At 49.2% G+C, this 16,365-nt stretch overlaps 1 protein-coding gene across 1 annotated transcript in view; it reads right to left on the bottom strand.

The window, feature by feature from the left end:
* Positions 1-16,365, bottom strand: part of IDH3B (isocitrate dehydrogenase (NAD(+)) 3 non-catalytic subunit beta) — a 134,258-nt gene that overhangs the window by 27,903 nt on the left and 89,990 nt on the right. The window contains 3 exon segments of the mRNA XM_030190923.1: positions 1,785-1,879; positions 11,444-11,590; positions 12,798-12,900. Of these exon segments, the coding sequence (XP_030046783.1) occupies positions 1,785-1,879; positions 11,444-11,590; positions 12,798-12,900 (345 nt within the window).

Consider the following 16,365-nt stretch of genomic DNA (forward strand, 5'->3'; position numbering starts at 1 on the left):
CACCTGGAATCCTACATTGCATGGTAAGGAAGACCACAAAACTGCCAGATCCCAGGACAGAATGACTCAGAAAACAAAATTTAATGTTTTGTTTTTAAATGTTTTGGTTATGCATTATTAACCTTATAGTTACTGCACAGCACCTTCTCACAGAGTCTGCTGCTGCTCATTCCTCCCACACTGCCAGGGGTCTTAGACCCAGCAGGCAACTTCCACTAATTTCTGAACACGATGAGCTCTCCAGTCACACAAGAAATGGCTGTCGCTCCTGCACACAGGAAGCCAAGCAGATGTACTAACTGCACACCTTCCATGTAAAAGGCTGTCCAGCAGAAATGGATGTAACCCTTCCCCTTGCCCTGCAGTCCATCCTGTGACCCCAACAGCGGTAGTCTTCAAATCTGCCACACACACCCCATGTTGATACTTCAAGGCTCCACTAATCTGTTCCATAGTGGCATCACCTGTGGCTCTTTCCAAGCCCCTGCTCACTGGTCCACTACCCATAAACACAGGACCTCTCCCATACTACCCCAGAAGCCTCCTGTTAGCCTCCCTTCACAAGTACCACAGTTCCAGATCTGCTGCACACAAAAATATGGAACCTGAAAGGTTAGGGCTCCTTTACCTGTAAGCTCCACTTGTTGCTCCTGCCACTGAAGCACATTTTCTCCTTTTGTTTTTGGTTAATAGAAGCCATAGCAATCAAGAAGAAGGACCAGGGAGCAGCAGACTGCTAAGGACCATATCCCTGCCCCCATTCACCAATAGACATATCTCCATTCCCCAGGACTGGCCCACATAGGACAGGGGAGGGGGGCATTCACTTCCACCCCCCCACCCCCCGAAAGAGACCCATGAGATCTCTGCTATCCAGCCACACCAAGCCAAGACCTTTGAGTCAAGACAAAAGCTGAAGAGAGAAAAATCACTCTCCTAAGTTCAGTCAGGGCACTAAGAGCTACCAACTGTCAGGCATTCAACCACAGGGCCTCAAGCCGCAGCCTGTACCCTGGAATCAGGCTTTCACCAAAGACAGGGACCGCAGTAACCGCAGGGATGGGGACGGGGACAAACTCCCTACCCATCTTCAAATCAATGCTCAAAGCCCACCTCTTCAATGTCGCCTTCGGCTCCTAATCACTACACCTCTTCTCAGAAAACTTATCTACCCCAACTTGACATTTCGTCCTTTAGATTGTAAGCTCTTCGAGCAGGGGACCGTCCTTAATTGTTAATTTGTACAGCGCTGCGTAACCCTAGTAGCGCTCTAGAAATGTTAAGTAGTAGTAGTAGTAGAATCCTACTATACCAATCTGCCTGCACCATCTGCAGGAGACAGAGGAATTACTAGCAAGTTACAGGGTTGCACCACTCCTTATACTGTGATGATGACATCACTGGAATCAGCGCTCTCTGCCTCTATCTGCTGCTTGGGGAGCCATACAACTTGTCTGGACTAATCTAGCAAGATTTTTTAAAAAGTTAATTTTTCTAAAATGTCAAAGAAAACATGAAGGGAGCAGTGGACAAAGGACTTCAGTCTGAAACCTTGTGGGCTTCAGATTCCTGTCATAAATGGAAAGACATGGACTCTGAGGCACAGCACTGTGCTCACAAGGATAACCATGTTCTACTGTGGTAGGTCTAGGAAAAAACGAGAGACATGCTACTGTAGAAAGAAAGAGACGGCATGGAAAGAGTAAACATCAATATTACCAACAGATACTAGTCTTAAAGAAATACAGAGGCAGCTGAAATGTGCATGCTTGTGGATTACTTACTTGAGATGGCGCAACATGTTGCTGGCGGTAAGTAACATAGCAGTGGGATTAGCAATGTTCCTGCCCATTGCCTGAGCAAAAGGATGGCGTGCACCCTGTCGACACAAACAGCACTTAGAGTCAGAAAGTGAGAATCCTGATATACAGATATATAACACTGCATGAAAAGCAGCCAACACAAAAGAACAGCTGATGGAGATGGCAAAATACAGTGCAATCTATTTCACCCTGGTGACTAAAAAGGATATGGCACTCTGCACAGATTGTTGTATATGATTTCAGAAATGTTTTTCTGCGTACAAGCCTGATGGCGCAGAGAAGACTTCGGATGCTGTTTGCCCCTTGAGGATAACAGAGCTTTCTTTCTGGGAACAGTAGTGTTAACACTTTGCAGAACTGTAGTTGATAGGTATCAAGATGTTAAATAATGCTACAGGCCCCACAGACAGAAATGTTTTTTCTCTTTTACATCGGCTAAAGGAAAAATACAAGCTCCCCAGTAAGCTTTATGCTCATCATCAAGTGAGATATAGGGCAGCAATTATTACCTGCTTTTCTGCAGCTAAGCAAGTGCTAAAAAAAAAAAATCATTCCCCCCTCCCCCACATATGCACATAAAAAGTATGCATGCCATTTTATAAGATTCAGATTTTGACCTGTAAAGTGTGTGTGTTGTAAATAATGAGCACGGGTGTGCACTTTGAAACAAGACAGAGCATAAGGCCTATTGTAGTGGTGTACAGTTGTGGGCAGTGAGTTTTGGGGGGCTCAGCAGACAGGATAAGGGAGCAATGGTGTGATGTGTACCTGGGAGCATGTTTTTGAAGTCCACTACAGTGCCCCCTAGGGTACCCCATTTATCTTCTGGGATGTCTGGGAGACCAGTCTACTAAAAATGCTGGCCCCTCCTATATCCCAATGACTTGATTTTCTACGTTTTTTCATTTGGATGTTTTTTTAATGGACCAGAAACAAAACGTCCAAATCATAAAACCTTGTTAGAAACAGTATTTTTGAAAACAAAAAAGATAGACGTTTTTCTTTTTTGAAAATGAACTTCTTTCCTTTTCAGATTTTGGAATTTTTGCAAAACGTCTAAACTCGGACTTAGACGTCATATCAAAAATGCCCCTCCATAACTAGTGAGAATTTCTGTTCACAAGTGTGTAGAAATAAAGGTCAACTAACAACTTGTAGGCGATACTCTTTTTTCACTTTCCTGGATTAATACATTTATGACCAGTTTTCACCAGCTCTGCTTCTTCCATCAACTCAGTGCAGAAGGCACTATGAGATGAAGTTGCCCAAAGAAGTAAACAACAGGTTGCTTTGCAACGGTAATGAGGTGGTGTTTCTTTTCAGAGCTAAAATATAAAGGGAGTGCAACAAAGGGAGCTGGAAGGGTGTGTATGTGAGAGACATAGGAAGCTGCAGGGGCAGAGGGAATGTGACATGGAAAGCTGGAAGGAGGTGTGAGACACAGGAGCTGCAGGGGCAGAGGGCGGACTGCCAAGTCTCCGGCTTTCAGCTGGTCTCTTCCGCACTCCCACCCGGGGAGCCGAGATCTCCCACTGAGGGGTCATTTTATGAAGGCATCTCCTGCTGCTGCTGGAAGGGGAGGATACTTCTTTTTCCCACTGGCCGCAACCTGGTGGGTGCCAGGAGTGGAGCTGTGGGCGGGACTGGGTGGAGTGGGTCGGCCCCCTTTGCAGCTCTTGAGAGCCAATGTGACACTGGAAACTGGAAGGGGGGTGTGTGAGAAACGGGAACCTGCAAGGTCTGAGGAAGAGTGAGAGACGGAAGCTGTGGGGCAGAGGGAGTGTGACATGGGGAGCTGGAAGGGGATGTGAGAGAGACAGGAAGCTGCAGAAGTATCAGAGACAAGAAGCTGGAAGGGGGGGTATATGAGAGACCGGAAGCTGCAGAGGGAGTGTGACACAGGAAGCTGGATAGGGTTGTGTGACAGACAGAATAAGTTGGTGGTGCACAGAGGGTGTGTGAGAGGGAAATGTGAGTCTAGAGTACCACCAAATTACTGCCAATCCTACCCACATGGCCCAACCAGACTACCAAAGATTTTAAAGGTAGGCTTGGGGGTGGGTGATACTATGGGTGTAGGGGTGATCAGGACCATGGGGACAACCCAGAAGCCCCAATGCCACTACTGGCAGTTGACCAGTGTCCGGTTAGGTTGGCAGCTATAGTTAGGACAGCTTTTCTGCTGTCCTAACTTTAGCCGCTTAACCCGTTAACAGTCTGAATATAGCCAATAACTGGTTAAGATAACTGGTTAAGTCCTGGATCCTCCCAGACTCCAGTACTATCCGTTTAAGTGCTGCTGAATATCAATGTTAGTGCTTCGGCAATCAGAAAAGATTTAACCAGGCAGGAGTCTCTCCTGTCCAGTTAAATTGCTTTGAATATCATGAGATATACATTCTCCGAGGACAAGCAGGCTGCTTGTTCTCACTGATGGGTGACGTCCACGGCAGCCCCCTCCAACCGGAAACTTCACTAGCAAAGGCCTTTGCTAGTCCTCGCGCGCCGATGCGCACCGCGCATGCGCGGCCGTCTTCCCGCCCGAACCGGCTCGTGTTCGTCAGTCTTTTGTCTGCGCTCGGGACGGTCGTGTTTTACCGCCGTTTCATGCCCCTCAAGTTGACCTCGCGCGTCTTCGCGACTTTCGCTAAAAAAAAAAAAAAAAAAGAGACCGATCGGTCTTTACCCTTTTCCTGTGTTTCCAAGCTTTTTCCCTGCGTAAGTTTCCTTTCACTTTCGGGACCGGACTATTTGGCCTCGATTCGGGTTTTTCTCCCTTCTTTTTGGTGCCCTTCGTCATCATCGCGAATTTTGATTTCACCGGCATGATTTTTCCGCCCATGTCATCGAAGTCTTCCAGCGGCTTCAAGAAGTGCACCCAGTGCGCCCGGGTAATCTCGCTCACTGATAGGCATGCTTCGTGTCTTCAGTGTCTGGGGGCTGGGCACCGCCCGCAGGCCTGCAGTCTTTGTGCTCTTTTGAAAAAGAGGACTCAGGTAGCGAGATTGGCCCAGTGGAACGCGTTGTTCTCGGGCATCGAGTGCATCGACGTCGACAGCATCGAAGTCTTCGACCTCGGCATCGACTGCATCGAGGCCTCTACCTCCGGCATCGTCGGTACCGAGATATCGAAAGGCTGCGTCGACGTCGGTGGTACCGGGACCTCCGCTGTTGCTGATGTCGTCGGACGGGGGTGCTTCATCTGGAGTGCAGGTGAGGGCTGTCCATTCCCCCTTCGGGTGGGTCTCCCACTGCCCTGAGGGCTCCTGCGGTACAGCCCCCCCGAGATCGACCTTCTTTGGCCTCGGCCCCGAGGAAGCGACGGTTGGATTCTACGTCCTCCTCGTTGGTACTGGGAAGCTCCGTTGACATGCTTCGCTTGAAGAAGTCAAAGAAGCATCGTCACCGGTCTCCTTCCCGTCTTGGTACCGAGAGCTCTGGGTCGCCGAGGCAGTCGGCACCCAGTAGGCATCGGCACCGGGAGGACCGCTCACCCTCTGTTCAGGTGTCGTCGATGCGCTCCCCCCTTGGACAGCCCGGAACCGCCTCCACGCCCGGAACAGACTCTGACATCGACGCCTGCATCGGCTTCTCGGTCTTTCTCCACAGCCGCTCTGCACGAGAGTCTCCGGGCCGTTCTTCCAGAGATTCTGGGAGAGCTGTTGCGCCCTTCCCCTCCGGTACCGGGGGTGCTTTCGCCACCGGTACTGTCGAGTGAGGCGCCGGCTGGCCCCTTGCCCGAGGTGAGGTCTCCGGTACCGCTACGGCCGCCTCTCAGGCAGACTCCCCGACGACGTCAGTGGAGGGGCTTCGCCGATGCTGGCGAGGGAGTCCACCTCTCGACGCTCCTACCGTGGCCGTGTTTCCACGGAGTCAAGTCGGGCACGGCTTCAGACGCAGGTTCGTGAACTTGTGTCTGATACCGATGGTGAGGCCTCGTGGGAGGAGGAGGAGAACATCAGATATTTCTCTGACGAGGAGTCTGATGGCCTTCCTTCTGACCCCACTCCCTCCCCTGAAAGGCAGCTTTCTCCTCCCGAGAGTCTGTCTTTCGCGGCCTTTGTCCGGGAGATGTCTACGGCCATCCCCTTCCCGGTGGTTGTGGAGGATGAGCCCAGGGCTGAAATGTTTGAGCTCTTGGACTATCCTTCTCCACCTAAGGAAGCGTCCACAGTACCCATGCATCATGTCCTAAAAAAGACATTGCTGGCGAACTGGACCAAGCCACTAACTAATCCCCACATTCCCAAGAAGATCGAATTCCAGTATCGGATACATGGGGACCCAGAGCTGATGCGCACTCAGTTGCCTCACGACTCTGGTGTGGTGGATCTGGCCCTAAAGAAGGCTAAGAGTTCTAGAGAACATGCTTCGGCGCCCCCGGGCAAAGACTCCAGAACCTTAGACTCCTTTGGGAGGAAGGCCTATCATTCCTCTATGCTCGTGGCCAAGATTCAGTCCTACCAGCTGTACATGAGCATCCATATGCGGAACAATGTGCGACAGTTGGCGAGCTTGGTGGACAAGCTCCCTCCTGAGCAAGCCAAGCCGTTTCAGGAGGTGGTCAGGCAGCTGAAGGCGTGCAGAAAATTCCTGGCCAGAGGGGTATATGATACCTTTGATGTTGCGTCCAGGGCCGCTGCTCAAGGTGTGGTGATGCGCAGACTCTCATGGCTGCGTGCCTCCGACCTGGAGAATAGGATCCAGCAGCGGATTGCGGATTCCCCTTGCCAAGCGGACAACATTTTTGGAGAAAAGGTCGAACAGGTGGTAGAACAGCTCCACCAGCGGGATAACGCTTTCGACAAGTTCTCCCGCCGGCAGCCTTCAGCATCTACCTCCTCAGGTAGACGTTTTTATGGGGGAAGGAGGGCTGTTCCCTACTCTTCTGGTAAGCGTAGGTACAATCCTCCCTCTCGCCAGCCTGCGGCCCAGGCTAAGCCCCAGCGCGCTCGCTCTCGTCAGCAGCGTGCGCCTCAGCAAGGCCCTGCGGCTCCCCAGCAAAAGCAGGGGACGAGCTTTTAACTGGCTCCAGCAGAGCATAGCCGACATCAACGTATCCGTGCTGGGTGATCTACCGGTCGGGGGGAGGTTGAAAGTTTTTCACCTAAGGTGGCCTCTTATAACCTCCGACCGTTGGGTTCTGCAAATAGTCCGGCAAGGATACACCCTCAATTTGGCCTTGAAGCCTCCAAATTGCCCACCAGAAGCTCAGTCTTACAGCTTCCAGCACAAGCAGGTACTTGCAGAGGAACTCTCCGCCCTTCTCAGCACCAATGCGGTCGAGCCCGTGCCATCCGGGCAAGAAGGGCTGGGATTCTATTCCAGGTACTTCCTTGTGGAAAAGAAAACAGGGGGGATGCGTCCCATCCTAGACCTAAGGGCCCTGAACAAATATCTGGTCAAGGAAAAGTTCAGGATGCTTTCCCTGGGCACCCTTCTTCCCATGATTCAGGAAAACGATTGGCTATGCTCTCTGGACTTGAAGGACGCCTACACACACATCCGGATATTGCCAGCTCACAGGCAGTATCTGCGATTTCAGCTGGGCACACGTCACTTCCAGTACTGTGTGCTACCCTTTGGGCTCGCCTCTGCGCCCAGGGTGTTCACGAAGTGCCTGGCTGTAGTAGCAGCAGCGCTACGCAGGCTGGGAGTGCATGTGTTCCCTTATCTCAACGATTGGCTGGCGAAGAACACATCAGAGGCAGGAGCTCTACAGTCCATGCAGATGACTATTCAACTCCTGGAGCTACTGGGGTTTGTGATAAATTATCCAAAGTCCCATCTTCTCCCAGTACAGAGACTCGAATTCATAGGAGCTCTGCTGGATTCTCGGACGGCTCGTGCCTATCTTCCGGAGACAAGGGCCAACAATCTGTTGTCCCTTGTCTCCCGGGTACAAGCGTCCCAGCAGATCACAGCTCGGCAGAAGTTGAGATTGCTTGGCCACATGGCCTCCACAGTTCATGTGACTCCCATGGCTCGTCTTCACATGCGATCTGCTCAATGGACCCTAGCTTCCCAGTGGTTTCAGGCTGCTGGGGATCTAGAAGACGTGATCCACCCGTCCACGAGTTTTCTCAAATCCCTGTATTGGTGGACGATTTGGTCCAATTTGACTCGGGGACGCCCTTTCCAAATTCCTCAGCCACAAAAAGTGCTGACTACGGATGCGTCTCTCCTGGGGTGGGGAGCTCATGTTGATGGGCTTCACACCCAGGGAAGCTGGTCCCTCCAGGAACGCGGTCTGCAGATCAATCTCCTGGAGTTACGAGCGGTCTGGAATGCTCGGAAGGCTTTCAGAGATCGGCTGTCCCACCAAATTATCCAAATTCAGACAGACAACCAGGTTGCCATGTATTACATCAACAAGCAGGGGGGCACCGGATCTCGCCCCGTGTCAGGAAGCCGTCAGCATATGGCTCTGGGCTCGCCGTTACGGCATGTTGCTCCAAGCCACATATCTGGCAGGCGTAAACAACAGTCTGGCCGACAGGTTGAGCAGGATTATGCAACCTCACGAGTGGTCGCTCAACTCCAGAGTAGTGCGCCAGATCTTCCAGGTGTGGGGCACCCCCTTGGTAGATAGATCTCTTTGCATCGCGAGCCAACCACAAGGTCCCTCAGTTCTGTTCCAGACTTCAGGCCCACGGCAGACTGGCATCGGATGCCTTCCTCCTGGATTGGGGGGACGGCCTGCTGTATGCTTATCCTCCCATACCTCTGGTGGGGAAGACTTTGTTGAAACTCAAGCAAGACCGAGGCACCATGATTCTGATTGCTCCTTTTTGGCCGCGTCAGATCTGGTTCCCTCTCCTTCTGGAGTTGTCCTCCAAAGAACCGTGGAGATTGGAGTGCTTTCCGACCCTCATCACACAAAACGAAGGGGCGCTTCTGCATCCCAACCTCCAGTCTCTGGCTCTCACGGCCTGGATGTTGAGAGCGTAGACTTTGCCTCTTTGGGTCTGTCGGAGGGTGTCTCCTGTGTCTTGCTTGCTTTCAGAAAAGATTCCACTAAGAGGAGTTACTTCTTTTTATGGAGGAGGTTTGCCGTCTGGTGTGACAGCAACGCCTTAGATCCTCGCTCCTGTCCTACACAGACCCTGCTTGAATACCTTCTGCACTTGTCTGAGTCTGGTCTCAAGACCAACTGTAAGGGTTCACCTTAGCGCAATCAGTGCATACCATTACCGTGTGGAAGGTAAGCCGATCTCAGGACAGCCTTAGTTGTTGCTTCATGAGAGGTTTTGCTTTTGTCACAGCCCCCCGTCAACCTCCTACAACGTCATGGGATCTCAATGTCGTTCTCACCCAGCTGATGAAACCTCCTTTTGAGCCACTGAACTCCTGCCATCTGAAGTACTTGACCTGGAAGGTCATTTTTCTGGTGGCAGTTACTTCAGCTCATAGAGTCAGTGAGCTTCAGGCCCTGGTAGCCCAGGCCCTTACACCAGATTTCATCATAATAGAGTAGTCCTCCGCACTCACCCTAAGTTCTTGCCGAAGGTAGTGTCGGAGTTCCATCTGACCCAGTCAATTGTCTTGCCAACATTCTTTCCCGTCCTCATTCCTGCCCTGCTGAACGTCAGCTGCACACATTGGACCTGCAAAAGAGCATTGGCCTTCTATCTGGAGCGGACACAGCCCACAGACAGTCCGCCCAAATGTTTGTTTCTTTTGATCCCAACAGGAGGGGACGTGGCTGTGGGGAACGCACCATATCCAATTGGCTAGCAGATTGCATTTCCTTCACTTACGCCAGGCTGGGCTGGCTCTTGAGGGTCATGTCACGGCTCACAATGTTAGAGCCATGGCAGCGTCAGTAGCCCACTTGAAGTCAGCCTACTATTGAAGAGATCTGCAAAGCTGCGACGTGGTCATCTGTCACACATTCACATCTCATTACCTGCCTGCAGCAGGATACCGACGAGACAGTCGGTTCGGGCAGTCAGTGCTTCAGAATCTGTTTGGGGTTTAGAATCCAACTCCACCCCCTAGGCCCATGTTTATTCTGTTCCAGGCTACACTCTCAGTTAGTTGGATAAGTTGTTAGGTCAATCTCAGTTATGTCCTCGCCGTTGCGAGGCCCAATTGAACATGTTTCTTGTTTTGAGTGAGCCTGGGGGCTAGGGATACCCCATCAGTGAGAACAAGCAGCCTGCTTGTCCTCGGAGAAAGCGAATGCTACATACCTGTAGAAGGTATTCTCCGAGGACAGCAGGCTGATTGTTCTCACAAACCCGCCCGCCTCCCCTTTGGAGTTGTGTCTTCCCTTGTCTTTGTCTTGCTACATACGGGACTGACGAACACGAGCTGGTTCGGGTGGGAAGACGGCCGCGCATGCGCGGTGCGCTTCGGCGCACGAGGACTAGCAAAGGCCTTTGCTAGTGAAGTTTCCGGTTGGAGGGGGCTGCCGTGGACGTCACCCATCAGTGAGAACAATCAGCCTGCTGTCCTCAGAGAATACTTTCTACAGGTATGTAGCATTCGCTTTTAGGCATCCTATTACAGAATGAGGGGGAAAAAGTATGGGGACAGATTAAAAGCCTCATATGCATACTTTACAAGAAAGATATTATAGGGGATATATAACAGAGAATTTAAATGGCTAAGCAGGTAGGTTGACAGTAGGCAGAGAGCTAAACACTTGTAGTTGGCAAGACCCAAAAGATGTGAAATGCTGTAGCCTGATCTAAATTGTTAGTGGTGTCAAACTGCATTCCTTAAGGGCAGCAAACTGGTCTAGTTTCCAGAATATCCATAATGAATATACATATCTATAAGGCAGTACATGGCATTACATCTCGAGTATGTTCATTATGGATATCTTGCAAACCATACTGCTATGCAGCCCAAGCACTGCAGTTGGACCATCTTGAGCAAAATGGAATTAAGGATTCATAATCCTTGCTGCTTAAACTGTCCATATTTCTGAAGCCCTATCTGAGGGAGAAGCATGCCTCCCTGCATACCTTAAATATGGCTGTTAGCCATTAATATCTTTCCATGGAACTGCAGTCTAATAAGCATTTGTAAATAAATACAATGAAGGCAATTTTTTTTTTTCTGAACAAGTTCTAGCTATCATATATGGGTAAAACTTCAGCTAAACCACATGCTGGTCAAATTTTACTTCAAAACAAGCAAAAAGGAGGAACAAACCTCACATAACCGTGAGCAACAAACAAAACAGTGAGGTAGATCCGAGGAGGATAACAAATTGTTTTTATTGGAAACAGCTAAAAGATGACCAGACACGGCCGTGTTTCGGCCTGAAGGCCTGCCTCAGGGGTCTGATGAACAACAAGAGTATAATCAAAGTCCTGGCTGTAAAATCCTTGTGATATCCTCAATTTGGCAAAAGTGCTGTTCTCGAATCACCAACTTTTGCTGGTTGGATGGCCACTGCAATTCAGTGCTTTCGTCAAATTCAAGATATCACAAGAATTTTACAGCCAGGACTTTGATTATACTCTTGCTGTTCAGCATTTCCGCTATAACATCAGAGACTCATCAGACCCCTGAGCTGTTTCCAATAAAGACTATTTGTTATCCTCCTCGGATCTACCAAATTTTATTTCAACAAGACCAGATTTTTATTCAGCACTTCTACTTACAGTCTCAAAAACGACATATTCTGCACCATAACTCTCGCCAGGAACCACACCAGCACCTCCGACCAATCCAGCAGCCAGGTTATCCACAATGTTACCATACAGGTTAGGCATGACTAAAACATCAAACTGATAGGGGTTTTGCACCAGCTGTAGCCAGGAAAGAGAAAAAAACTGATCAACACGCTCACACTTTTTAATAATGTTAAAACAAAAGTATGAAACAGACTACAGGACTATACTGGAAATGACTACTCCACTGAATAAAAACATAATTGATAAGGAATGTAAGAAAATACTCTCACATGGCATTCTGAATACACTTATCTTTCAACCACGTGTTATGTTGAAAATCTAACATTTCACATGAACAGAAGCCTAACTATTTTTTTTTTAAACCTTATATCCTGCTTAGAACAGATATGAAACTTCTAAAAGTCACCTACTCAGTAAGCGAGTAATTTTAAATGTGAAGAGCCACAGGTAGAACTGTTTTATACAAGCAAATAGCTTCCTAAAGGACAAGTCCATAAACCACTACTAAATGGACTTGGGAAAAATCCACAATTCCAGGAACAACATGTATAGAATTTTGTACGTTTGGGAAGCTTGCCAGGTGCCCTTGGCCTGGATTGGCTGCTGTCGTGGACAGGATGCTGGGCTCGATGGACCCTTGGCCTTTTCCCAGTGTGGCATTACTTATGTACTTATCAAATTTCCCCCACAGTATATGTACCTAAACATGCGTAAACAACCTAAGTCCTTGTTAAGTTTACCCACCTGAGTAGTAGTGTACTTGAGGGTGAGATCAGGGTCAACTCTGGACTTGCATAGAACATGTGGATGTAACATAAACCAGGATATTTGAGCATACCAACAGAAATTGTAAATATACACGCTTACTTTTAAGGGGGAGATTTTCAAGGGGAACATAAGTGTATACTTCTGTTTGGAAAACTGGTGTACTTACATGCATATCTGTCATAAGTTAGGTGTAAAATTACTTTTCTGAAGCTATATTTACAAACCTTATGTTGGTATAAAGGTCTTCTAAGAGAATGAATTACTGCTCTCTAAAATGGCAACAGATTATGTAGTAAGCAGCAGTTAACATAATAATATCTTTAGTCAGATTACGTATAAATTAAGTACAGTCTGACACTTTCTATTTCCTGTGTGAGTGCTGCAGGAAATCATCTTATAATATTGCATTCTGTTACCCAGTCAGAATGCTGGTAAAAGCAAAAGAAAACAAGGAGAATTCTTTTTTAAAATTTTCTTTTATTGTTTCCGTTTTGGGTATTCTTAAGCCCATCCTGTATCTAATAAAATGGATATTCACTAAGATTTTTCCTACCTGCATACAACAGTTATCAATTATCATGGTTTCAAATTGAATCCTGGGATAAAGCTCAGCCACATCTTTACAGCACTGAAGGAACAGCCCATCCCCCAATTTCCTGAAAAGAGAGAAAACGGTTGCTTCAATAGATTATTCAAGTCATTCTATAAACATTACCATGTTAAATACTGAGTGTGAGAGTTTTAAATATAACCCAGACAGAGAACTCATAATATGACACATAGATAACAGTGACAGAATCATGTGGAGATTAAGAGGTCCTACTACTGAGAAACAAAGATAACAGTTTCTGCAGAACATAATCAAAACACATTAATTAAACTAATTGAGGACTCGGTATTAAAGACAGCAGGATTATTCACTTCTGAGGTAAATCATTGTGGATGTGCCACACTGCAGGCCTGGAACAGCATGGGATTCTAATTACACATGACGTAAGTTGCTAAAGCCTTGTGTGAAACTATTAGAGAGACCTATACAGGTCAGTACTGTGCCACAGAAGCCTGAATGGGGGACCAAGCACGAGCCTCACGCCACAAAGGAGTGCCAAACACCGCGATATTGCTGTTGAGGTTGACCGTTTGTGACCCTGCAACAAGTAGTACTTCAGAAAGCCCTTCTTCCTCAAAGTGCCCTCTCAAGAGCCAGGCCATAAGACCAAAGCAGAAGGGATCCTCTATCTGAACCGGGCCCTGAACAAGGAGACCAGGAAGATCCGGTAGTCGGAAGGGTGGCTCCACAAGACGCCACACGAAGTCCGCATACTAATGGGCGCTGCAGCCAATCCGAGGACCCACCGGAATGACCCGTCCTGGGTGCAGCTTGATGCGACGCCGCACCCGCCCAATCAAGGGCCATGGGGGGGAGGGCGGAACACATAAACAAGAGGATCCTCTGGCCAAGGTTGAAGAAGAGCGTCGAGGCATGTGGCTCCTTCTGTCTGCTGAAGAAGAAGGGCACCTTGGCATTTGCCTGGGTCGCCATGAGATCAATTGATGGGGTGCCCCATCTCCGACAAATCAGACGAAATGCCTCCACTGACAGCTCCCATTGTGCTGGTTCCAAGAAGTGACAGCTGGGGAAATCCGCCTGCACATTGCTGTGACCTACAATGTAAGATGCTGGCAGGCATTGCAGGTGCACCTCCACCCACTGGAGGAGACAATACACTTCTGTCACTAGAGCTGGACTGTGAGTGCCGCCCTGGTGACTGATGTAAGCTACTGCCATTGTGCTGTCCGAAAACACATGTACCTCCTTGCCGACCAGCAGCGTCCGAAATGCACGCAGGGCGTTCCAGATCGCCCGAAGTTCCAAGCGATCAGTCAAGTCATTTCCATCGCCAACCAAGTTCCCTGGGTGCAATGGTGAAGACAACGGGCACCCCAACCGTAGAAACTAGCATCCATGACTACGACTGTCCACTGCGGTGTCGCCAGAGAAATTTCCTTCCGCAGGTAAGGATATAACAAAAGAGAGGGAACGAAGTACAAACTAAAGTGCAAACAGAAAAAACAGCACCACGGGCCTTTAAAAATGGAACACAGTTCTTTAATGAATGAGCCTTGACAAAAAGACCCGACATGAGCCGTGTTTCGGTGACTAGCACCTGCGTCAGGGGTCCCCACTTCTCATATAGTAAAAGCTACAAAGCACCAGGCACTTTCACTTTCTGTATCCAATCCGTTTGGATACAGAAAGTGAAAGTGCCTTGGTGCTTTGTAGCTTTTCTATATGAGAAGTGGGGACCCCTGACGCAGGTGCTAGTCACCGAAATACGGCCCGTGTTCCATTTTTAAAGGCCCGTGGTGCTGTTTTTTCTCTTCCGCAGGTAAGGACCAATGAAGCACCAGGTCAAACTGCGGCATGCCTGGGGAAGCCATGGGAGTCTTTGTTGGCAATCCTGAGAGACCGGAGACCATCTGTGGAGGATTGAAGAGATCGCATGTGAGCCTGGGCTCATGGAACCACGTCCAGGGTCACAGCCATGGACCCCAAAACCTGAACGTAGTCCAAGACCTGGGGAGTCGGCAGCTGCAGTAGAGTGGAGTTTGACTACGCGATCCTGCGGAAGAGAGACCCAGCCCCATATCGAAATGAGCCTCTTGGTAATTCAACTGTTGAGAAGGAGTGAGAGGACTCTTGGGGAGGTTGAGAACCCAACTGAGAAACTGCAGAAGAGCAATGACCTTGTCGGTTGCTTTGCGACTCTCCGGCGCCGAGTCCACTTGAATCAATCAGTCGTCCAGATAGGGATGAACTCAGATGCTCTCCTTCCGCAGGAACATTGCTACCACCACCATGACCTTGGAGAACGTTCTTGGAGAAGTAAAGAGGCCAAAGGGGATTGCCTGAAACTGAAAGTGACGGCCTAGAATGGCAAATCACAGAAAACGCTGGTGCGGAGTCCAAATGGGAATGTGAAAATATAACTCCTAGAGATCCAAAGCCGTTAGAAATTATCCCGGCTGAACTGCTGCCACACAGATTCGCAAACGTTTCCATTCGGAAAATGCCGCACTCTCAAAAACTGATTTATATGGCGGAGATTGAGAATGGGCCAAAAGGATCCTCCTTTGCGAGGAACCACAAAATCAATGGAATAGCGCCCCATCCACAACTCAAGAGATGGAAACGGAACCACCGCCCCAAGATCCAACAGGGCATGAGAGTTGATTTGATGGCTGCCCTCTTGGAGGCGAATGCACAGTGGGACTCCAAAAACAGATTGGCCTATGGGCAAGGCAAATTCTAGCCGTTACCCTCTTTGATAATAGCCATGACCCATTGGACCGACGTAATTGTGGCCCACTCCTCGTAGAAGAGGGTCCAGCTGACCCCCAATCCTGGGAAGTGAGGAGTGGACCAGCGTTCCATCATTGAGAGGTGCAACCAGAATGTCCTGGGTGCGAGGACGGGAACAGCCGGTCTCTTATCTCCACGAAAGGAAGCACACTGCTGAAACGGTCCCTCGAAAAGGAAGGCGTAGAGCAACCCGGACAATAAACGTGGATGTCTCTCAGACGAGGACACGAAGGCCCAGACCGAGGGCAGATCGAGATCGGTCTTCAGGAAGACATTCACCCTTGGAGTCACCCAAATTCTTTACAATCTTTTCCAAATCCTCCCAAAAGAGAAGCTTACCCCGAAAAAGGTAGATGTGTGAGCCGCTGCTTGGAAGCCAGGTCACCCGCCCAATGGCACAACCACAATAAGTGATGGGCAGAAGACAGCCAATGCCATCTGTGTGGCTGACATATGGACCAAGTCATACAGAGAATCAGCTAAAAAGCTAAGCCTGATTCCATGTGAGAGGCTACAGACTCCAAATGTGAACCCTCGTCTGGGTCCTGCCCTTGAGCCTGCTGCAGCCAACTAAGGCAGTGCTCTGGCTGAATAAGAACTACAAATGGAAGCCTGAAGGACCAATGCGGACACCCTCAAAGGCACGTTTGAGAGAGGCTTCAGATGACAGTCCTGCAGGCCCTTGAGGGCCACACCTTCTTCTACCGTCAGGGTAGTTTTCTTGGTGACCACTGTCACCAAGGCATCCACAGTAGGG

Source organism: Microcaecilia unicolor, chromosome 2 (genome assembly GCF_901765095.1).
Source record: "Microcaecilia unicolor chromosome 2, aMicUni1.1, whole genome shotgun sequence".
NCBI classification, from domain to species: Eukaryota; Metazoa; Chordata; class Amphibia; order Gymnophiona; family Siphonopidae; genus Microcaecilia; species Microcaecilia unicolor.